The 24,163-nt window shown below is 41.6% G+C and overlaps 1 protein-coding gene across 2 annotated transcripts in view; it reads left to right on the forward strand.

Annotated features, from left to right (window-relative positions):
• rereb (arginine-glutamic acid dipeptide (RE) repeats b) overlaps window positions 1-24,163 on the forward strand; it is a 117,417-nt gene that overhangs the window by 81,814 nt on the left and 11,440 nt on the right. For both annotated transcript variants that reach the window (XM_034166447.1, XM_034166448.1), the window contains exons 11-13: window positions 5,874-5,984; window positions 17,580-18,724; window positions 22,125-22,323. In XM_034166447.1, coding sequence (XP_034022338.1) covers window positions 5,874-5,984; window positions 17,580-18,724; window positions 22,125-22,323 — 1,455 coding nt within the window. The remainder of the gene's footprint in view (window positions 1-5,873; window positions 5,985-17,579; window positions 18,725-22,124; window positions 22,324-24,163) is intronic.

Genomic DNA, 24,163 nt, shown 5'->3' on the forward strand with positions numbered 1-24,163 from the left:
CGTCACCCCAAAACTTCTAATTTTTTCAGAGTCTGTCGGATTTTGGACACCAGACACTGGACACTATTTTAGTCCCGCCGTGAGCGTGCGCGCAGAATGTCTCCACAATGCTGTTTTTTATAGGCTGGACACCAAATGGATTTTTTTACATTGGGAAAAAGTCGGAATACGTTATTTTCAGGAGATAATGGACTTTCTGTCTAATCGTAAGAGACCTTTGTGAGGAGCTCCGCAACACCGGCTGGCGATCGCTTGCGATCCGTACATGGGGACTTCTTTGGTGGACCGGACTTTGGAAATCACAAGTGGATGACTGTTCAGTTTTTTTATTGTTCTTCTCCTTCTTCTCCTTCTTATTCTCAGTGAAGCTGGTAGGGTTTACTTTTATTTTACTTTGAGAGTCTGTCTTGATGTAAGACTGTTCTGTAATGGAGCAGCACGCACCGCATTCGCACAATGTGCACACACTACGTTTTTGCACAGTGGAAAGTAGGTGCTTTACCATGACTGCAAAATTAACAGTTATCACTTAAAAACAAGTCATCATAGCACGACATCATACTTATGTAAACTTTGTAATTAATGTGTTGTTCCGTTTTTAACATTCTGCATGTGTTACAATAGCGTGGCTTTGTAGTAAAAGAGTGACTACACTAGACTGGCCTGCCTGCAGTCCAGACCTGTCGCCATTGAAAATGTGTGGCGCATTATGAAGCGCAAAATACAACAACGGTGACCCTGCACTGTTGAACAACTGACGTTGTACATCAAGCAAGAATGGGAAAGAATTCCACCTACAAAGCTTCAACAATTAGTGTCCTCAGTTCCCAAACGCTTATTGAGTGTTGTTAGAAGGAAAGGTGATGTAACACAGTGGTAACCATACCACTGTCCCAGCTTTTTTGAAATGTGTTGCAGGCACCCATTTCAAAATGAGCAAATATTTGCACAAACACAATAAAAATTTATCAGTTTGAACATTAAATATCTTGTCTTTGTGGTGTATTTAATTTAATATGGTTGAAGAGGGTTTGCAAATAATTGTAATCTGTTTTTATTTACATTTTACACAACGTCCCAACTTCATTGGAATTGGGGTTGTAAATAGATAGACACAGATAAAATACAGCACACAGAGAATGAGTAGGGGATTATTTCAGTTTTCTTTTTCTTTTTAGGAATGTTCTGTTGATTATGTAGACAGTATAAACAGACAATTGTGAGAGGAAACCAGACCTGGCCATTTATATTCTCCCTGCCACTACAGTTCAAATAATTGTTCAGTAGTTATACTAACTGCTGTCATTAAAGGAAACACATGAATTGACATTGGATTGACTTTAATGTGCTTGCAGTGTGCTCTGTGTAAATTCAGTATCAAGGAAAATACAGATACAAAAATTATTTAAAAAATACAAAAAGCTTAGTGTTAAGCCCTTGCTACATTGGAGAAACCCCAGGTAAGCAATCAAAAAATGAAATGGGGGACTATTGGAGCATTATACATGGATTTTAAGATATCACTTGTTCAGAAGTGTTTGATCCTGTTCTTAACACAGAGTTGTGGAAATTTTGCCACCTTATTTAAATGAGGTTTCCAGCTCAGGTTTTTCTTGTAGGATCAAGCCTAGGAAATTTAAACTCTCCGCCTTTTCAACTGATAGCCCTCCAGTTTCCACTTTTATATTTAGATTTGTGATATTGCATTGTCTGAAGTAAAAAATCATGTATTTGGTCTCATCAGGGGTTTTTTTTTTTTTTGAAGATCATTGTAGTGGAACAGGTAAGTTTGATTTTTGGCCAGAATTTTTCACTATCCCCCTACCTGGCCGTCATATTGGATTTTCAAGTGGTTTTCTCAAACACTGATTTATGAAGAACATTCATGCCAAATTTGATTCTTGTATCACCAAGTGAAGGATTGTTTCAGTTATCTGCTGCACTTGAAACTGTCCACCTTTTCAAGTGATAGTTCTCCAGTTTCCACTTTTATATTTAGATTTGTGATATTTTTGCAGATCATTAAAAAGTCTTAAAAGGCATTGCATTTGTTAGTGTAATACAACCCCTGGCAATAATTATGGAATCACCGGCCTCGGAGGATGTTCATTCAGTTGTTTAATTTTGTAGAAAAAAAGCAGATCACAGACATGACACAAAACTAAAGTCATTTCAAATGGCAACTTTCTGGCTTTAAGAAACACTATAAGAAATCAGGAAAAAAAATTGTGGCAGTCAGTAACGGTTACTTTTTTAGACCAAGCAGAGGGAAAAAAATATGGAATCACTCAATTCTGAGGAAAAAATTATGGAATCACCCTGTAAATTTTCATCCCCAAAACTAACACCTGCATCAAATCAGATCTGCTTGTTAGTCTGCATCTAAAAAGGAGTGATCACACCTTGGAGAGCTGTTGCACCTGTTGTGTGGGCCGCTGAAGAGGAGGTACTGCTGGCCCACCACCACCAGAGGGCGCCCTGTCTGGAGTGCGGGCTCCAGGCACCAGAGGGCGCTGCTGCCTCACAGGAGCAGCCGGGGTGACAGCTGTCACTTATCGCCTACGACAGCTGTCACCAATCATCTGATCAGCAGTGGTATATCAGCAAGACGACATCTCCACCTCTTTGCCGAGATATCGCTCTACCGAGGAGGTAACGTACTCAGCCGACTTTGTTGTCTTCCTGACAGGAATACCTGTTGCTTTGTGTGTTGGATAGCAGATATTTTGTTTCCTTTTTTCCAACGAGAGGTGGAGGTGGTTTTCCACCATATGTGTTGCTGGGTGCAGACACACCCACATCTAACTGTTTTTGTTCCTCGCCAGCAGTACCAGATCCGACAAGCGGAGGCAGTGGCCACCTGGGAGTTCGGGACTTGGCGGCTCCAGTATTCCCGGGGTTTGGTGGCGGAGGAAATCGTGTGGTTCCGGTTCTGCTTTGGACAGACGTCTCTTATCTTCGAGCCTGCCCACGCAACACATTTTTGTGAATTGACTTCATTGACTATTATTGTAATCTGCTGTGTTTGTTGTGCTTATTCACAACAGTAAAGTGTTGTTATTTGACTTCCTCCATTGTCCATTCATTTGCGCCCCCTGTTGTGGGTCCGTGTTCCTACACTTTCCCAACAGCACCAAGTGGACTGACATGAATCATGGCTCCAACACGAGAGATGTCAATTGAAACAAAGGAGAGGATTATCAAACTCTTAAAAGAGGGTAAATCATCACGCAATGTTGCAAAAGATATTGGTTGTTCACAGTCAGCTGTGTCTAAACTCTGAACCAAATACAAACAACATGGGAAGGTTGTTAAAGGCAAACATACTGGTAGACCAAGGAAGACATCAAAGCATCAAGACAGAAAACTTAAAGCAATATGTCTCAAACATCGAAAATGCACAACAAAACGAATGGGAGGAAACTGGAGTCAACGTCTGTGACCGAACTGTAAGAAACTGCCTAAAGGAAATGGGATTTACACACAGAAAGGCTAAACAAAAGCCATCATTAACACCTAAACAGAAAAAAAAAGGTTACAATGGGCTAAGGAAAAGCAACCGTGGACTGTGGATGACTGGATGAAAGTCATATTCAGTGATGAATCTCAAATCTGCATTGGGCAAGGTGATGATGCTGGAACTTTTGTTTGGTGCCGTTCCAATGAGATTTATAAAGATGACTGCCTGAAGAGAACATGTACATTTCCACAGTCATTGATGATATGGGGCTGCATGTCAGGTAAAGGCACTGGGGAGATGGCTGTCATTACATCATCAATAAATGCACACATTTACGTTGATATTTTGGACACTTTTCTTATCCCATCAATTGAAAGGATGTTTGGGGATGATGAAATCATTTTTCAAGATGATAATGCATCTTGCCATAGAGCAAAAACTGTGAAAACATTCCTTGCAAAAAGACACATAGGGTCAATGTCATGGCCCACAAATAGTCCAGATCTTAATCCAATTGAAAATCTTTGGTGGAAGTTGAAGAAAATGGTCAATGACAAGGCTCCAACCTGCAAAGCTGATCCGGCAACAGCAATCAGAGAAAGTTGGAGCCAGATTGATGAAAAGTACTGTTTGTCACTCATTAAGTCCATGCCTCAGAGACTGCAAGCTGTTATAAAAGCCAGAGGTGATGCAACAAAATACTAGTTATGTGTTGGAGCGTTCTTTTGTTTTTCATGATTCCATAATTTTTTCCTCAGAATTGAGTAATTCCATATTTTTTTCCCTCTGCTTGGTCTAAAAAAGTAACCGTTACTGACTGCCACAATTTTTTTTCCCTGATTTCTTATAGTGTTTCTTAAAGCCAGAAAGTTGCCATTTGAAATGACTTTAGTTTTGTGTCATGTCTGTGATCTGCTTTTTTTCTACAAAATTAAACAACTGAATGAACATCCTCTGAGGCTGGTGATTCCATAATTTTTGCCAGGGGTTGTATATATGACTGTTTCAACATGGACAAACTTATCTTTTCCTGATACATGCATTGTAAAAACAAAGTAACGCAGACATTGCCAGGAAAGCTAGGCTATTTAAAAAATGGCAAAATTCAGTCAGTCTGGGTCACAAATTACAAGGTTTTTATTAAACCAAACAATGCACCTGAAAATGTCAGATGTCTGCTAAGGTCTTAATTGGTATTAAAATGCCTTTAATCAGTCTTTTACAAGTCTTAAAAAATGGCAAGACACAGGAAGTAGTATTTTAGCCATGTTTTATTCTGGCATTGCTGTTTAAAACATCATAATAAATGACTAATTTTTATTAATTCAGTGAAAGTCTCTCAAAAGGCTATGCAAATCAAGATAGTGGAACCAACAAATCTCTCATTTTTTTTTACTGTGATGGTCAGAGCAGACACACTTTTAACTAGCTTGATGTAATGTGACAACATAGGGAAAGTGTAAATTTGATGAAAATTGGCTTTTCAAAGAACATTTTGTGATGTGACTTAAACAAGTACCAGTGAGCATTTTATGGAGGAAGTCCTTCCAACCCAAGCACAATGGTTGTTGAGGCAGTGGGATCCCACACACAAAGTGAAAAACTCAAGACTGCAAAATCAGTACGCCAACAGATAGTGGTCTCAGTTCTGACCTGGATTCTGACCCTCAATTCAATTTACTTCATTTATATAGCACCAAATCACAACAAAGCTGTCTCAAGGTGCTTCACACAAGTAATGTCTAACCTTACCAACCCCTCGAGCAAGCACATAGGCAACAGTGGTAAGGAAAAAAACTCCCTCTGATGATTTGAGGAAGAAACCTCAGGCAGACCAGGCTCAAAGGAGTGACCCTCTGCTTGGACCATGCTACAGACACACTTAACAATACAAATATACAAGAAATTTTGGGAGTCCATGCTGGTGTACAGGATGGGAGCCTTGCAAAAGAAGACACCCACTCCCACTTTTGGATGGAGCCACACCTCAGATCCACTACATATCCACCACCACCTTAGATTCCAGCACCAGCGCGAGCATATCTTTGGACAGCACTTGATTGTATACCTTACTCTGGTGTTTGTCTTAAATTGCATTCCGACTGGTATTAAAAGAGTCTTAAAACACAATCAAATATTTTACAAGCTTGATGAATAAAAAGCAGAGGTCTGAGAATGCAGTCTTGAGGACCTCAGGCTTTATAGATAAACAAATGCAATTTGCAAGGAAAGTCATTTTATAAATGACCAAATTATTGTTTTTTACACAGGATTAAAACCTTATATATAGCCAAAGTAATATCAACATACAACCATAATGTTGACAGTGTTGTTTGAGGATTCCTGGTCTTCTGATAGTGCTGTTGTTTTTGTCACTAGTTCACACTGTGTACACTTTATGTTGTATCAACAGAAGACAAAAGAGGAAGTCACAGCACCAAAGCCAACAAAACGTGTAAGGGAGAATCGTGCTCAGGAGCCTGATGAACCTGACAAAGTTACATCAAAACGTCCAAAAACACAGGTGGGAATTCTGCACTAGAATACATTTAGCTTTTAGCCACATACCTCTCAATCACGTTCTTTGTATCATTCTCTAACCTGAGCCTCTTAATATTGAGCATTAGCAAAACAGAGTTTGATTTCACATTTTGGAATTACAATGTTATTTTTACTGCACAGCAAATGTGTCTTAAATTATCTGTACACTGCATTATAAAAATAAACAAATGCATGTTACACCAGGATTGTAGCAAAATGCATGTTGTATTGCAGCGTGTATGAAGCAGTTGGGTTACAATTGTACATGCTGGTGATATCAGACTTCACTACAGCAGTTTGAGCATGTTCAGAAATCCTGTGATACAATCAGTGGTATTTACCGTAGTACATCATACACTCAACAAAAATATAAACGCAACACTTTTGGTTTTGCTCCCATTTTGTATGAGATGAACTCATCTAAAACTTTTTCCACATACACAATATCACCATTTCCCTCAAATACTGTTCACAAACCAGTCTAAATCTAAATCTCCTTTGCTGAGATAATCAATCAATCAATCAATTTTTTTATATAGCGCCAAATCACAACAAACAGTTGCCCCAAGGCCCTTTATATTGTAAGGCAAGGCCATATAATAATTATGTAAAACCCCAACGGTCAAAACGACCCCCTGTGAGCAAGCACTTGGCTACAGTGGGAAGGAAAAACTCCCTTTTAACAGGAAGAAACCTCCAGCAGAACCAGGCTCAGGGAGGGGCAGTCTTCTGCTGGGACTGGTTGGGGCTGAGGGAGAGAACCAGGAAAAAGACATGCTGTGGAGGGGAGCTGAGATCGATCACTAATGATTAAATGCAGAGTGGTGCATACAGAGCAAAAAGAGAAAGAAACAGTGCATCATGGGAACCCCCCAGCAGTCTACGTCTATAGCAGCATAACTAAGGGATGGTTCAGGGTCACCTGATCCAGCCCTAACTATAAGCTTTAGCAAAAAGGAAAGTTTTAAGCCTAATCTTAAAAGTAGAGAGGGTGTCTGTCTCTCTGATCCGAATTGGGAGCTGGTTCCACAGGAGAGGAGCCTGAAAGCTGAAGGCTCTGCCTCCCATTCTACTCTTACAAACCCTAGGAACTATAAGTAAGCCTGCAGTCTGAGAGCGAAGCGCTCTATTGGGGTGATATGGTACTATGAGGTCCCTAAGATAAGATGGGACCTGATTATTCAAAACCTTATAAGTAAGAAGAAGAATTTTAAATTCTATTCTAGAATTAACAGGAAGCCAATGAAGAGAGGCCAATATGGGTGAGATATGCTCTCTCCTTCTAGTCCCCGTCAGTACTCTAGCTGCAGCATTTTGAATTAACTGAAGGCTTTTTAGGGAACTTTTAGGACAACCTGATAATAATGAATTACAATAGTCCAGCCTAGAGGAAATAAATGCATGAATTAGTTTTTCAGCATCACTCTGAGACAAGACCTTTCTGATTTTAGAGATATTGCGTAAATGCAAAAAAGCAGTCCTACATATTTGTTTAATATGCGCTTTGAATGACATATCCTGATCAAAAATGACTCCAAGATTTCTCACAGTATTACTAGAGGTCAGGGTAATGCCATCCACAGTAAGGATCTGGTTAGACACCATGTTTCTAAGATTTGTGGGGCCAAGTACAATAACTTCAGTTTTATCTGAGTTTAAAAGCAGGAAATTAGAGGTCATCCATGTCTTTATGTCTGTAAGACAATCCTGCAGTTTAGCTAATTGGTGTGTGTCCTCTGGCTTCATGGATAGATAAAGCTGGGTATCATCTGCGTAACAATGAAAATTTAAGCAATACCGTCTAATAATACTGCCTAAGGGAAGCATGTATAAAGTGAATAAAATTGGTCCTAGCACAGAACCTTGTGGAACTCCATAATTAACTTTAGTCTGTGAAGAAGATTCCCCATTTACATGAACAAATTGTAATCTATTAGACAAATATGATTCAAACCACCGCAGCGCAGTGCCTTTAATACCTATGGCATGCTCTAATCTCTGTAATAAAATTTTATGGTCAACAGTATCAAAAGCAGCACTGAGGTCTAACAGAACAAGCACAGAGATGAGTCCACTGTCCGAGGCCATAAGAAGATCATTTGTAACCTTCACTAATGCTGTTTCTGTACTATGATGAATTCTAAAACCTGACTGAAACTCTTCAAATAGACCATTCCTCTTCAAGAATTTTTGAGAGAAAAGGAAGGTTGGAGATTGGCCTATAATTAGCTAAGATAGCTGGGTCAAGTGATGGCTTTTTAAGTAATGGTTTAATTACTGCCACCTTAAAAGCCTGTGGTACATAGCCAACTAACAAAGATAGATTGATCATATTTAAGATCGAAGCATTAAATAATGGTAGGGCTTCCTTGAGCAGCCTGGTAGGAATGGGGTCTAATAAACATGTTGATGGTTTGGATGAAGTAACTAATGAAAATAACTCAGACAGAACAATCGGAGAGAAAGAGTCTAACCAAATACCGGCATCACTGAAAGCAGCCAAAGATAACGATACGTCTTTGGGATGGTTATGAGTAATTTTTTCTCTAATAGTTAAAATTTTGTTAGCAAAGAAAGTCATGAAGTCATTACTAGTTAAAGTTAATGGAATACTCAGCTCAATAGAGCTCTGACTCTTTGTCAGCCTGGCTACAGTGCTGAAAAGAAACCTGGGGTTGTTCTTATTTTCTTCAATTAGTGATGAGTAGAAAGATGTCCTAGCTTTACGGAGGGCTTTTTTATAGAGCAACAGACTCTTTTTCCAGGCTAAGTGAAGATCTTCTAAGTTAGTGAGACGCCGTTTCCTCTCCAACTTACGGGTTATCTGCTTTAAGCTACGAGTTTGTGAGTTATACCACGGAGTCAGGCACTTCTGATTTAAAGCTCTCTTTTTTAGAGGAGCTACAGCATCCAAAGTTGTCTTCAATGAGGATGTAAAACTATTGACGAGATACTCTATCTCACTTACAGAGTTTAGGTAGCTACTCTGCACTGTGTTGGTATATGGCATTAGAGAACATAAAGAAGGAATCATATCCTTAAACCTAGTTACAGCGCTTTCTGAAAGACTTCTAGTGTAATGAAACTTATTCCCCACTGCTGGGTAGTCCATCAGAGTAAATGTAAATGTTATTAAGAAATGATCAGACAGAAGGGAGTTTTCAGGGAATACTGTTAAGTCTTCTATTTCCATACCATAAGTCAGAACAAGATCTAAGATATGATTAAAGTGATGGGTGGACTCATTTACTTTTTGAGCAAAGCCAATAGAGTCTAATAATAGATTAAATGCAGTGTTAAGGCTGTCATTCTCAGCATCTGTGTGGATGTTAAAATCGCCCACTATAATTATCTTATCTGAGCTAAGCACTAAGTCAGACAATAGGTCTGAAAATTCACAGAGAAACTCACAGTAACGACCAGGTGGACGATAGATAATAACAAATAAGACTGGTTTTTGGGACTTCCAATTTGGATGGACAAGACTAAGAGTCAAGCTTTCAAATGAATTAAAGCTCTGTCTGGGTTTTTGATTAATTAATAAGCTGGAATGGAAGATTGCTGCTAATCCTCCGCCCCGGCCCGTGCTACGAGCATTCTGACAGTTAGTGTGACTCGGGGGTGTTGACTCATTTAAACTAACATATTCATCCTGCTGTAACCAGGTTTCTGTAAGGCAGAATAAATCAATATGTTGATCAATTATTATATCATTTACCAACAGGGACTTAGAAGAGAGAGACCTAATGTTTAATAGACCACATTTAACTGTTTTAGTCTGTGGTGCAGTTGAAGGTGCTATATTCTTTTTTCTTTTTTAATTTTTATGCTTAAATAGATTTTTGCTGGTTATTGGTAGTCTGGGAGCAGGAACCGTCTCTACGGCGATGGGGTAATGAGGGGATGGCAGGGGGAGAGAAGCTGCAGAGAGGTGTGTAAGACTACAACTCTGCTTCCTGGTCCCAACCCTGGATAGTCACGGTTTGGAGGATTTCAATCAATCAATCAATCAATTTTTTTATATAGCGCCAAATCACAACAAACAGTTGCCCCAAGGCGCTTTATATTGTAAGGCAAGGCCATACAATAATTATGTAAAACCCCAACGGTCAAAACGACCCCCTGTGAGCAAGCACTTGGCTACAGTGGGAAGGAAAAACTCCCTTTTAACAGGAAGAAACCTCCAGCAGAACCAGGCTCAGGGAGGGGCAGTCTTCTGCTGGGACTGGTTGGGGCTGAGGGAGAGAACCAGGAAAAAGACATGCTGTGGAGGGGAGCAGAGATCGATCACTAATGATTAAATGCAGAGTGGTGCATACAGAGCAAAAAGAGAAAGAAACAGTGCATCATGGGAACCCCCCAGCAGTCTACGTCTATAGCAGCATAACTAAGGGATGGTTCAGGGTCACCTGATCCAGCCCTAACTATAAGCTTTAGCAAAAAGGAAAGTTTTAAGCCTAATCTTAAAAGTAGAGAGGGTGTCTGTCTCCCTGATCTGAATTGGGAGCTGGTTCCACAGGAGAGGAGCCTGAAAGCTGAAGGCTCTGCCTCCCATTCTACTCTTACAAACCCTAGGAACTACAAGTAAGCCTGCAGTCTGAGAGCGAAGCGCTCTATTGGGGTGATATGGTACTACGAGGTCCCTAAGATAAGATGGGACCTGATTATTCAAAACCTTATAAGTAAGAAGAAGAATTTTAAATTCTATTCTAGAATTAACAGGAAGCCAATGAAGAGAGGCCAATATGGGTGAGATATGCTCTCTCCTTCTAGTCCCCGTCAGTACTCTAGCTGCAGCATTTTGAATTAACTGAAGGCTTTTTAGGGAACTTTTAGGACAACCTGATAATAATGAATTACAATAGTCCAGCCTAGAGGAAATAAATGCATGAATTAGTTTTTCAGCATCACTCTGAGACAAGACCTTTCTGATTTTAGAGATATTGCGTAAATGCAAAAAGGCAGTCCTACATATTTGTTTAATATGCGCTTTGAATGACATATCCTGATCAAAAATGACTCCAAGATTTCTCACAGTATTACTAGAGGTCAGGGTAATGCCATCCAGAGTAAGGATCTGGTTAGACACCATGTTTCTAAGATTTGTGGGGCCAAGTACAATATCGTTTATCGTTTTGACCGTTGGGGTTTTACATAATTATTGTATGGCCTTGCCTTACAATATAAAGCGCCTTGGGGCAACTGTTTGTTGTGATTTGGCGCTATATAAAAAAAATTGATTGATTGATTGATTGATCTGAGTTTAAAAGCAGGAAATTAGAGGTCATCCATGTCTTTATGTCTGTAAGACAATCCTGCAGTTTAGCTAATTGGTGTGTGTCCTCTGGCTTCATGGATAGATAAAGCTGGGTATCATCTGCGTAACAATGAAAATTTAAGCAATACCGTCTAATAATACTGCCTAAGGGAAGCATGTATAAAGTGAATAAAATTGGTCCTAGCACAGAACCTTGTGGAACTCCATAATTAACTTTAGTCTGTGAAGAAGATTCCCCATTTACATGAACAAATTGTAATCTATTAGACAAATATGATTCAAACCACCACAGCGCAGTGCCTTTAATACCTATGGCATGCTCTAATCTCTGTAATAAAATTTATGGTCAACAGTATCAAAAGCAGCACTGAGGTCTAACAGAACAAGCACAGAGATGAGTCCACTGTCCGAGGCCATAAGAAGATCATTTGTAACCTTCACTAATGCTGTTTCTGTACTATGATGAATTCTAAAACCTGACTGAAACTCTTCAAATAGACCATTCCTCTGCAGATGATCAGTTAGCTGTTTTACAACTACCCTTTCAAGAATTTTTGAGAGGATTTTGAGGATTTAAGAAAATTGGCCAGATTTCTAGAAATGAGAGCTGCTCCATCCAAAGTGGGATGGATGCCGTCTCTCCTAACAAGACCAGGTTTTCCCCAGAAGCTTTGCCAATTATCTATGAAGCCCACCTCATTTTTTGGACACCACTCAGACAGCCAGCAATTCAAGGAGAACATGCGGCTAAACATGTCACTCCCGGTCCGATTGGGGAGGGGCCCAGAGAAAACTACAGAGTCCGACATTGTTTTTGCAAAGTTACACACCGATTTAATGTTAATTTTAGTGACCTCCGATTGGCGTAACTGGGTGTCATTACTGCCGACGTGAATTACAATCTTACCAAATTTACACTTAGCCTTAGCCAGCAGTTTCAAATTTCCTTCAATGTCGCCTGCTCTGGCCCCCGGAAGACAATTGACTATGGTTGCTGGTGTCGCTAACTTCACATTTCTCAAAACAGAGTCGCCAATAACCAGAGTATGATCCTCGGCGGGTGTGTCGTCGAGTGGGGAAAAACGGTTAGAGATTTGAACGGGTTGGCGGTGTACACAGGGCTTCTGTTTAGGGCTACGCTTCCTCCTCACAGTCACCCAGTCAGCCTGCTTTCCCGGCTGCTCGGGATCTGCCAGGGGGTAACTAACGGCGGCTAAGCTACCTTGATCCGCACCGACTACAGGGGCCTGGCTAGCTGTAGAATTTTCCACGGTGCGGAGCCGAGTCTCCAATTCGCCCAGCCTGGCCTCCAAAGCTACGAATAAGCTACACTTATTACAAGTACCGTTACTGCTAAAGGAGGCCGAGGAATAACTAAACATTTCACACCCAGAGCAGAAAAGTGCGGGAGAGACAGGAGAAGCCGCCATGCTAAATCGGCTAAGAGCTAGTAGCTACGCTAAGCTAGCGGATTCCTAAAAACACGCAAAGTGAATAATGTGTAAATAATTTAGAGGTGATTCAGCAGAAGGAGTGCTTTAGTTAAGGCACGTAAAGATTACACTGGGAAACAAATCGTAATCTAGATAACTAGATCAATCTAACTGCGCAGATTAAACAGCTAACAGATACAGAAAAACACAGCTGTGCTCCGGAACAGGAAGTGATACAATACCGCAGTGAGAGCCAACCACCAGTAGAGGCAAGCACCTCACAGGTGTGCCATATCAAGATGCTGATTAGACACCATGATTAGTGCACAGGTGTGCCTTAGACTGCCCACAATAAAAGGCCACTCTGAAAGGTGCAGTTTTATCACACAGCACAATGCCACAGATGTCGCAAGATTTGAGGGAGCGTGCAATTGGCATGCTGACAGCAGGAATGTCAACCAGAGCTGTTGCTAGTGTATTGAATGTTCATTTCTCTACCATAAGCCGTCTCCAAAGGCATTTCAGAGAATTTGGCAGTACATCCAACCAGCCTCACAACCGCAGACCACGTGTAACCACACCAGCCCAGGACCTCCACATCCAGCATGTTCACCTCCAAGATCGTCTGAGACCAGCCACTCGGACAGCTGCTGAAACAATCGGTTTGCATAACCAAAGAATTTCCACACAAACTGTCAGAAACCATCTCATGGAAGCTCATCTGCATGCTCGTTGTCCTCATCGGGGTCTCGACCTGACTCCAGTTCGTCGTCGTAACCGACTTGAGTGGGCAAATGCTCACATTCGCTGGCGTTTGGCACGTTGGAGAGGTGTTCTCTTCACGGATGAATCCCGGTTCACACTGTTCAGGGCAGATGGCAGACAGCGTGTGTGGCGTCGTGTGGGTGAGCGGTTTTCTGATGTCAGTGTTGTGGATCGAGTGGCCCATGGTGGCAGTGGGGTTATGGTATGGGCAGGCGTCTGTTATGGACGAAGAACACAGGTGCATTTTATTGATGGCATTTTGAATGCACAGAGATTGTTGGGAAGGTGTAGTGACACGGACCCACAACAGGGGGCGTTAATGAACGGACAATGGATAAGCCAAAAAGTAACAATTTAATGTTGTGAATTGCACAACGGGATACAGAAAAAAAACAACTAGAGGAGTACAGTCAACTGTATACAAGGTGACGTGTGGGCAGGCTCGAGGATAGAAGACGTCTGTCCAAAGAAGAGCCGGATCCCACACGTCTTCCACCGCCAGCGGATCTGAAGAACACCGGAGCCGCCAAGTCCCGAGCCGCAGGTGGCCACCGTCTCCAGCTGTCAAACCAGGTACTGCTGGCAGAAACAGAAACAGTTAGTGGTGGGTGTGTAAAGACGCACCCAGTAATCGTCCCCTGAGTAGTTCCTCTGGGAGGGAGAACCTCCACCTCCAGAAACAACGTCACCCGTGCAGCTCCTGTTGGTCTCTTTCCTGGATGGAGTGAGAGGCGAAGAACGTCGTCCTCTCACTGTCCGCCAGTCCAGCCTCCGATAGAGCCCGCAGGAACACGGCTGCACACAGACCAATATATTTAGACAACAATATCACAGCAGAGAAAATTACCTTGCTTGGTAGCTGATTTTTCGGCGGGGAGGTGGAGTTGCAGTCCGGCCTTTATGGTGATGGTGAGTAGTGGGTGAGTGACAGCTGGTACGGATGATGAGTGACAGCTGTCACTCCCGGTCGCTCCGACGCCCTCTCGTGCTTGAAGCCCGCACTTCAAGCAGGGCGCCATCTTGTGGTGGTGGGCCAGCAGTACCTCCTCTTCAGCGGCCCACACAACAGAGATATCGTGACGAGATCCTGAGGCCCATTGTTGTGCCATACATCCAAGAACATCACCTCATGTTGCAGTAGGATAATGCACGGCCTCATGTTGCAAGGATCTGTACACAATTCTTGGAAGCTGAAAATGTCCCAGTTCTTGCATGGCCGGCATACTCACCGGACATGTCACCCATTGTGTTGGGAAAGTGTAGTGACACGGACCCACAACAGGGGGCGCAAATGAACGGTCAATAGATGAGCCAAAATATAACAATTTAATGTTGTGAATGTGCACAACGAACATACAGACAATCACAGAATATCATAACAGTCAATACACAGAGGTGACGTGTGGGCAGGCTCGAGGATAGAAGACGTCTGTCCTGAGAAGAGCCGGAACCACACGATTTCCACCGCCCCAGAACCTGGTGAATACTGGAGCCGCCAAGTCCCGAATTCCCAGGTGATCACCGTCCCCGACTGTCGGATCTGGTGCTGCTGGCGAAGAACAAAGACAGTCAAGTGTGGGTGTGTGTACACCCAGTAACAACAACGGTGGGAATGCCACCTCCACCTCTCACTCAACACGTTGCAGTGGTCTCAGAGGAAAAGGAGCGCCGTCATGCACAGCCTCCACCAAAACGACCGGTTCTCCTGCAAATACTCACAATCACAGATTTATAAATCTCAAAAAAAGGCTGAGAGTAGTACCTCCTATGAAGTATGATATCTCGGCAACGAGGTGGAGATGACGTCTGGTCTTTATGGAGTGAGATGATGTTGAGTAGATGGGTGACAGCTGTCAAGAGGTAATGAGCGACAGCTGTCACCCCCGGCTGTGTCCATGGCGGCAGCGCCCTCTCGTGCCTGAAGCCCGCACTTCAGGCAGGGCGCCCTCTGGTGGTGGGCCAGCAGTGCCTCCTCTTCTGGCGGCCCACACAACACATTGAGCATGTTTGGGATGCTCTGGACCGGCGTATACGACAGCGTGTACCAGTTCCTGCCAATATCCAGCAACTTCGCACAGCCATTGAAGAGGAGTGGACCAACATTCCACAGGCCACAATTGACAACCTGATGAACTCTATGCGAAGGAGATGTGTTGCACTGCATGAGGCAAATGGTGGTCACACCAGATACTGACTGGTATCCCCCCCAATAAAACAAAACTGCACCTTTCAGAGTGGCCTTTTATTGTGGGCAGTCTAAGGCACACCTGTGCACTAATCATGGTGTCTAATCAGCATCTTGATATGGCATACCTGTGAGGTGGGATGGATTATCTCAGCAAAGGAGAAGTGCTCACTATCACAGATTTAGACTGGTTTGTGAACAGTATTTGAGGGAAATGGTGATATTGTGTATGTGGAAAAAGTTTTAGATCTTTGAGTTCATCTCATACAAAATGGGAGCAAAACCAAAAGTGTTGCATTTATATTTTTGTTGAGTGTAAAACCCTTTGCATGGCAATAATGCACTATTATAGAAGGGAATACAAATGGGGTGGCACAGGGTTTCATGGACAAACTGCGTTTGCAGATGATACAGACATACCGACACACTCACCTCATCCAAAGTCCACCAGGCATTCATAAATAATTAGTGTGAGGTGTAGCTGGATGTTTCTGTTGTTGAAACCCTGAATAACAACAGCTGAAATAAGTAAAAAAGCTTTGTGCCTTTAAAGGACCAAACTTCCAAAATGTCCATATAAAGGTGTCCACACCCACAGAGCCCCGGAGTGGCCCGAGAGAGGACACAATAATAAAAAAAAAAGGACAACACCCAGTATCACATTGAATGCATGTGATATTTCAATAATTTTGTCAGTACATACACGATAATCCATTCATACATGTGCATGCACGTTTTACTCTGAACAAACCAAATCCATTCTTTATTCAATAAATATATTTTCCTGTTTGTCATTCTCCACATAAACACCAAGTAATAATGTGTCTCACTCAGGGTGTTAGTTTCTGTCTTTATTCTCTGTCTTTTAACAAAAGCACAAAGTAATCAAACATGGAAACTAATTATACTCGTATCTTGTGTGCACACAGTAGCATTTCAACTGCTCAATAAAACATTTTCTCATTACATATTTATTTCTCTGTCACTGGAGATCTGTATTGACCAAAGATGGGACAACCTGTGCTGTGCTGCACAGATAGAGGTGCACACTGTGTAATATGGCTTTATGTAAGGTGCTCCTGCGTTACAGTGATGTAGTTATGCATTTATACGTCACTATCTCAGCGTGTACTTTGTGCAGGGTTCCTGCGGATCTTTAAAAAGTCTTAAAAGGCATTGAATTTGATCATCTAAAAAGGTTTTAATTAAAAGGTCTTAAATCAGTCTTTCAAAAATCTTAAAAATGCTAAGACATGGGAAATAGAATTTTATTCATGTTCTGCCACTGATATTAAAAATATCATTATAAATGCCAGTATTTTTATAATTGAAAGCTTCATATTGCTACACAAAGAGAGATAGTGCAATCAACAAATTTCAGATTGGTCGCAACAGAGACACTTTGGGAAGTGTAAAGTTAATGACAATTGTTTGTTTGTTTTTTTTGGTGGGGGGGGGTTGCAGTGACACTTAAACCAGTATCCATGTTCTATGTTACAACCCTCAGCTAAACCCCCAAATTTTGCTTATTGTAATGGTCTTAAATTTCATTCCAACTGCCGTAAAAAAAAAAGTCTTTAAAAGTCTTAAATCAATCTTACCTTCAGCTGTCAGAAACCTGCGCAGGGCCAACTTCAGTCAGCAGTCTGTCTTAATGTCACATGAAACACACGGTATTAACATCGTCTCAATTATTGTAGGAAATTTTAACCTGTGTTATTGTTATTCTTACAGGAACTTGACTAATAAAACCACCATAAGGGTAGAAGATAAACCCCTGAGCGTTCCAAAGTTGAAGCATCTTTGTAATTTTGTTTTCACTAGCTGATTGCCAAAATTTGAAAAACAATGAATAAATTTCACAGATGAGAACTGTCCTCTCGCAAGTGATGATGCAAGTTTTTTTGTCTCTCCCAGGATGCTCACAGGTCACGGTCAGCTGTGGAAGCAGAAGAGGAAAGCTCATCCGAAAGTCGCAGTGTTCAGGATGACGGCAGCAGTGACACCAAAGACATTGATCAAGACAACCGCAGCTCCTCTCCCAGCATTCCCAGTCCTCAGCAGGGCAATGAGAGTGACTCTGACTCATCTGTTCACCCAGCTGGTGCCCCATCAGAGACTACTGCCCATGCTGTTATCTTGGCTGACACACCAGTCCAACAGGCCCTCGCCTCTCAGGGCACCCTCATTAATCCTCAGCCACCACAAAACACCTCCTCTTCTGATCCCACTCAGAACCCATCTCCTCCTTCCCCAGACCCTCCTCAGTCAGTCTCTGCTCAGTCAGTTGCCACAGTAGATCAACACAGTCAGCCACAGCCCATGTCTCACTCCCTTTCTGGTCCATCTCCTCTCTCATCAGAGCTGAGCCAGGACTCTTCTCCTTTGGCAGGTTTTCAGGGTCCACCTTCTCTTAACTCTGTTTCTGCACAGCCTATTCAGCCATGTGGTCCATCACCAATGGCTTCCCAGCGATCTCCACCCTTCTTAAGAGAGTTGCAGCTGCCACAGCCACTCCCATCTGCTCCCCAAGTAAAGCCTCCCCCTACCACTCCAATTCCACCTTCACACAAACAGATACCACACCAGTCTAATACACCTTTCCCCCAGATGCCATCTAATCTCCCACCTCCTCCGGCTCTAAAACCCCTCAATCCTCTGCCCAACCAGCACCCTCCGGGTGCTCCGCCTCCCCCTCTGCAGCTTATGCAGCAGCCTTTGCCAGTGCACTCACTTCCAGCTCAGCCTCCTGTAATCTGTCAGGTCGAGACCCACCCTGGGAAAAGCATTCATTCTGCCCACTCACCTGGCACAGGCTCACTCCCGGTTGTCACCTCTGTGACTCCATCTGGTGTCAGCCCTGTACCCGGCCTCCAAGTGTCTTTTCCTCCCCTCTCTCTAAGACCCTCACCTAACATGCCAGCTGCAGGATCACATGTTCAGATAAAAGAAGAGCTGCTGGATAACTTGGATGAGCCTGACAGCCCACCATCTCCACCCAGAAGCCCTTCTCCAGAGCCCTCCATTGTTGACATTGCAAGCCATGCCAGCCAGTCTGCACGGTAAATGTCTAAAAATTTTGTTACTTAAAGAGTCCAAGCCATCTCTCCTCTTTGAGCATGCATTGTTAAAAAAAAACAAAAAACAGTTCTGCCAGTGTTGATGAGCACATATTTTATAATCTGGCACTAATTAAGATTGTTCTCAATACAAAAAAGGTTGCCTTGGATTCTATGATTTTCTTTGTAAACCAGGCCACTATTTTTTTTCCACACATTGCCTGCTGTTAGCTATTTTTGAAGCCAGTTTGTTGTTTACCAGCAACTATTGTTAGTTTATACATTTAAATGTTTCCCTACAGTATTAGATTGCAGTATGTACACATTATATGCACACACCCTTCAAATACAAATATTAGTCATTCTACTGTTGCCATTTGAGTCACAACTTGCAGAGTTTCTTTGACTTGTATAGGAGTAGGTCATCCTAGCACCTTCCCACTGGTTGTATTCTGTTAATCTGATGGACTGTTTGCTCTGTATGCAAAATCTAGATTAGTAAAAAGAAAAATTGATCAGATACATTTTAAACCTCTGTGATTATAGATGTTTCTTTTTCTTATGTTGTATGTATTTGCATCATGCAGTTTGTCCTTTACATCCATCCTAGTGTCATCTGTTTTACTGAATGCAAAATCAACTTAGCAGTGACTGTTACATTCAGACTTGCTTGAGAGTGTATTTGCCATACTTGTGCCATCCTTCCTACACTTCAGACATTGTGTTGCAACTCAGGCTTTTAATCTGTTGGAAAACTTTGCTGAGAAATTCCGATGTGTCTGTGCATGTAGACATAGTTTGGTGCAGGAACATAATGGAGATCTGAGTGTCAGGTTGCATATTCAAAAGAAAAATCCCCACTAAAAATACTACAGTAATCTCAACTCTGATACAAGCTGTGCTGCTTACTTTTATATGCATATTCTCTTGACATTTACATATCACCATGTTGACAACGTGAGTTGTCACTTAACTCCAATTTTAACCCAATTCATGGATTAAAATGGTTTCAGCATGGGCTGATGTGAATTTTAAATTTATAAAAATAACCTACACACCTCGGCAAGCACACACTTCCATCTTTTTTCACTCTGTGTCTTCATAGCCTCAGTGTTTTTCCCTCTGCAATTAGCAGGTTGACTGTTTATCAGTGTGCGTTTAATAGGGCTTTTAACATAATTTCTCATTTGTTCACTACTGCTTCACAATTCAACTCAGTAATTAAAGACACAGTGTCTTTAATTACTGAGTTGAATTGTGAAGCTTCTTGCCTTCCTTGTGGTAAGGACACTTTGTTTAAGTCCGGGATAATCAACTGTGTGCCATGGAGGACCAACAGTCTTCAGGTTTTTGTTCCACTCTGTTCTCAATATGTAAGTTGAAAGTTGAGGGGAGGAACTCATTATTACAGTCACATGATCACTTGATTAGTTTGAACTGTTGAACCTTCATGGCACATGTTAGTCCATCTTTGCTCTACATTATACTAAAGCCCCTCTCACACAGATGATGTGGTGTGTTAGTGAGAACCATTGTAGTTCTGTTCTCGTTGGGACTCACCACCAGTATCTGTGTGCCCTGCATGTGACCGTTGTGTCTGTGGGGCATTCACTGGTGTTTAATGTAGCGTATTGAGCATTGTTTGATGCTTTCTGGCCAGTAATTTATTAATTTTGTCTCTGCCCCTGCCCGTCCACCATTTTATCATGGATTTGGAGTTTCTAGACATCCAGCCTCTCACACAGACACTGTGTGCATGGTGTGTAAGGGGCGACCATGCAGCAAGCAAAGTTGAGTGGTTAATGTTTTGAACATGACCAAAACACTCACCACACCCTGATGAGTGTCGGCAACCATGTGGCATTGTGTGACGTATTTGTGGTGAGTGGTGGCGTGTTTTTGACCAATAGCAAGGAGTTCAGTGGAGAGTGCTACATAGTATGAGAATTTTTTGCAAGCTCTAAGTGTTTGCCACAGACTGTTTAGGCCAATTGTTCTTATGTTGTACAATGGGAATGGCAGTTAAAAAATGTTAGAAATTTTTGTTGGGTTTTTTTTTTTTTTGAGTAGCTGCTTATACTCTACATCTCATCCTGCTGTACATGTAACATGGCTGTGAAAACTCCGTGGATCCGTGGGATTCCACAGATTTCATCATGGTCGGGGGGGGGGGGGGGGGGGGGGTGTTAGTGTTGTACTCTTTAATTGTGATCGTTACTGAGTTTTTAAAATGCTTATCACAAAGCGTTCTTTTTTTTAACATCATGCAAGTTTTATAAGTCCGCAGACACTGATCTGTGTGTTACAGATTCATATCAGTTTCCTCGGATCCGCGGAGATTCACGGAGGAAAAATGCCACTCAAAGCCTGGCTGTTACGACAGTTGTCGTAAAGCGGGACTGGTTGGTTGACGCTGTGTGGCTCCTGTGTGAAGCTTAGCTAAACGTAGCATGTGGGCATCGCACACTTTAGAACTTTCAAGTTTTTAAAAGAAGAATTTTGCAGCATGTGTCACGGAGCGACATCAGACAGAGCGAAGATGGCGAGAAAGACGGGTTGAAAAAGTCTCATAAGGACAAGAATCCGTGGAATTGTTGCTGGCTTCATGAACACACCTGAAAGATGAACGGGAAAAGCAAACTGGTAAGAATTTTTTTCTCTCTCTGGAAAATAAACATTGTGCTGTTCAAACAGAATTTCAGAAAAGATTATGTGCCTTTTTTTCTTTCATTAATCTAGACTTTCTTTCATTGAAAAAAAGACGTGGCTTTGAATTAATTTAGGCTACATGAATTTACACAGCAATGTAAATTAGTTTTTATTAATGTAGACTTTTTTCATGGGAAAAAAGACACTGTGGCTTTGAGTGGATTTACAGGAATTTACACAAGAATGTGTGGCTTTTTACTATAAGGTATGTTATTGATATTTTACCCTGATTTTTAAAATATTCTACAATCTTTGGTTGTGGTTTTTGACATGGTTTAACAGTCTTTTCAGTCTTCATGAATTTCATGTAGTTTAATTGTTCTGAGTTAATGCATAATTTGGTTTACAATTAAAAGGAAAATCATACCAGGTCCTACTTCCACGTCGTATTCTGTTATTTCAACATGATCATTGATGGTTCAAATGAAAGGTTGAATCTAGGATCATTTAAAAATGTACTAATTTTGAGATTTGTTCTTCCAGGAGATGTTGAAAATGTAGGTGAAAATTTAATTTGGTTTCTGAGGTCCCACAAGGCCCTAGACCCCGGCTCTGGGGAGCTGCGCCCCCCAGACCCCCTGTAAATTTTCCTCAGATTTTACAATTTTCATTGCACAGCCCTGATGTAAAGTCCCAACATCATCATCAAATTAGCCTTGCACATCAGTCATTCAACATCTGTTGTTTCTGTTAGGTTTATCAAACACTTGGATCGTGGTTACAACTCCTGTGCCAGAACAGACCTGTTCTTCATTCCACTTGCATCTTCTAAGCTGGCCAAAAAAAGGGAGGAGGCCGTAGAAAGATGCAGAAGGGAGGCTGAGCTCAGTGCTCGGCAAGAGCGTGAACGAGAGAAGGACAGAGAACGAGAAAGAGAGGCAGACAGAAATGCTGTGAGTATTTTTCTTTATCCTTTATATGATACATATACAGTATCTGTCACATGAAATGCAGTGGCGGCTGATGCTAAAAACTTTAAAGGGGAGCACATTTGGAGGAAACAAAATAAAAAAGCACTTCATACAGGGGCAACAAAAGAACAAACTAAAGACAAATCAAAATCGCAGCACAATCTACTTTATTGCTGCCCACCACCATTCAGAGACATCATTTGAACAGAAATTTTGACCTCCTTTCTTTATGGACTGCAAATTTCTCATTGACCCTCTGATTAAAGTCCATCATCTCCATCACCAGTTTCTTTTCTGTTGACAGCATGGCCAGTGCATTCAGCCTGTCCTGGTTCATGGTGTTTCTGAGAAATTTATTGATTCTTTTCAAGGTGGAGAAGCACCTCTCAGCTTCTGCAGTGGTCATGGGTGCAGTGATGAGGATCTTTAGTAAACAGTCTCTGAAAAGATTTCTCCAAGATTATTTTCCATGAACAAGTGTAAAAGTTTCACAGCACCACAGCAGCCCTTGAACTCCTCCTTGCTGTAGTAGTGCAGCAGATAACTGAAACAATCCTTGAAATGGTGATAGAAGTACCAAATTTGGCACAAATACTCAGTGGTGTAGTCTACATTTTTGAAGTGGGTACACTGTGTGTTTTGCCCGTCATCAAACCCGTGCATTGCGCCCCGGTTATTAACATTTTTAACACCATAACAACAAATAGATCTATACTTTCCATCTGATCATTTATATTCTATATTTGCCACTATAAATGTGAGAAATGTGGAAGAATGTAAGTAAGTAATTTGCACCAATTGCAAAATACAGTATACAACAGTAAATCTAAAAGAGTGATTAAAAAATACAAAGATCAAATACATTTATTTTTTGGCATCTGAAAGCCTAATTTAACAAAGAAATTTAATCAGGTCATAAACCAGGAATAAACAATGTTTAAATCCAGCCAAAAGTATCATATGCAAGCTACTGTGCATTGTTTAACAGTAAATAAGACAACTTTAAGTCACACTCAAAAAAAAAAGTGACTGTGACTCCTTGTTATTAAGAAAGAAAAGTTCTCGTAACAATAATAAGGAGCAGATTATTGCCTCCCAACTAAGTATATTGCAAGAGTTCACTTTTCCTCCCTCTATTTAGTATCGGATATGAGCCTGTACTGTCAAATTCAGCAGCTGCAAGATTCACCCTTCATATAATCCGCATGGCCCCACGTTGTTTGTGGACAGTTTAGACGCATAAACAAAAACAAAACAGAACACACCGGTCTACATGAGCATGCACTGGCTGCAGAGCCTCACGCCTCCTACCACAATCTCTGTTGAAATTGACAGTCCATCATCAGGTCCAGATGGGGGACTGGAACCTGTAGGCTTTGTGGTCCATAAGGAAACCTACCCAGTATAAACAAGCTAGTATTAGTATACGTTAAGTTCCATTAAAACAGCAGCTAGGCTGAAGGACAGACGCTAGCTCCCAGAAAATTCGCATACAATGAAAATATGGTAGATGCTTTACTTTGCAGAAACCTTTTCAACCCATGACAAAAACATTGTAGGCCAAATCAGTGGCACAAAAGTATAGTATGACGACAACCAACTAACTAACTAAGACAACGATGCAACTACTGGGAGTATGCCACTTACCAATTCCAGTCATTTTAAAACTACACTATCCAACAGCCAACGGGACTCAAGCTCAAGAGACATCTGTAGATTACCGGCAAAACTCTATTATTTTTTAAAAAGCTGTTTCATTTTATATTTTAACAATAAATGAACGGATCATTAAAAATGTCCACGAATCAAAGTCAAAAGACAT

The sequence above is a fragment of the Thalassophryne amazonica genome, chromosome 3 (genome assembly GCF_902500255.1).
Source record: "Thalassophryne amazonica chromosome 3, fThaAma1.1, whole genome shotgun sequence".
Classification (NCBI taxonomy): domain Eukaryota; kingdom Metazoa; phylum Chordata; class Actinopteri; order Batrachoidiformes; family Batrachoididae; genus Thalassophryne; species Thalassophryne amazonica.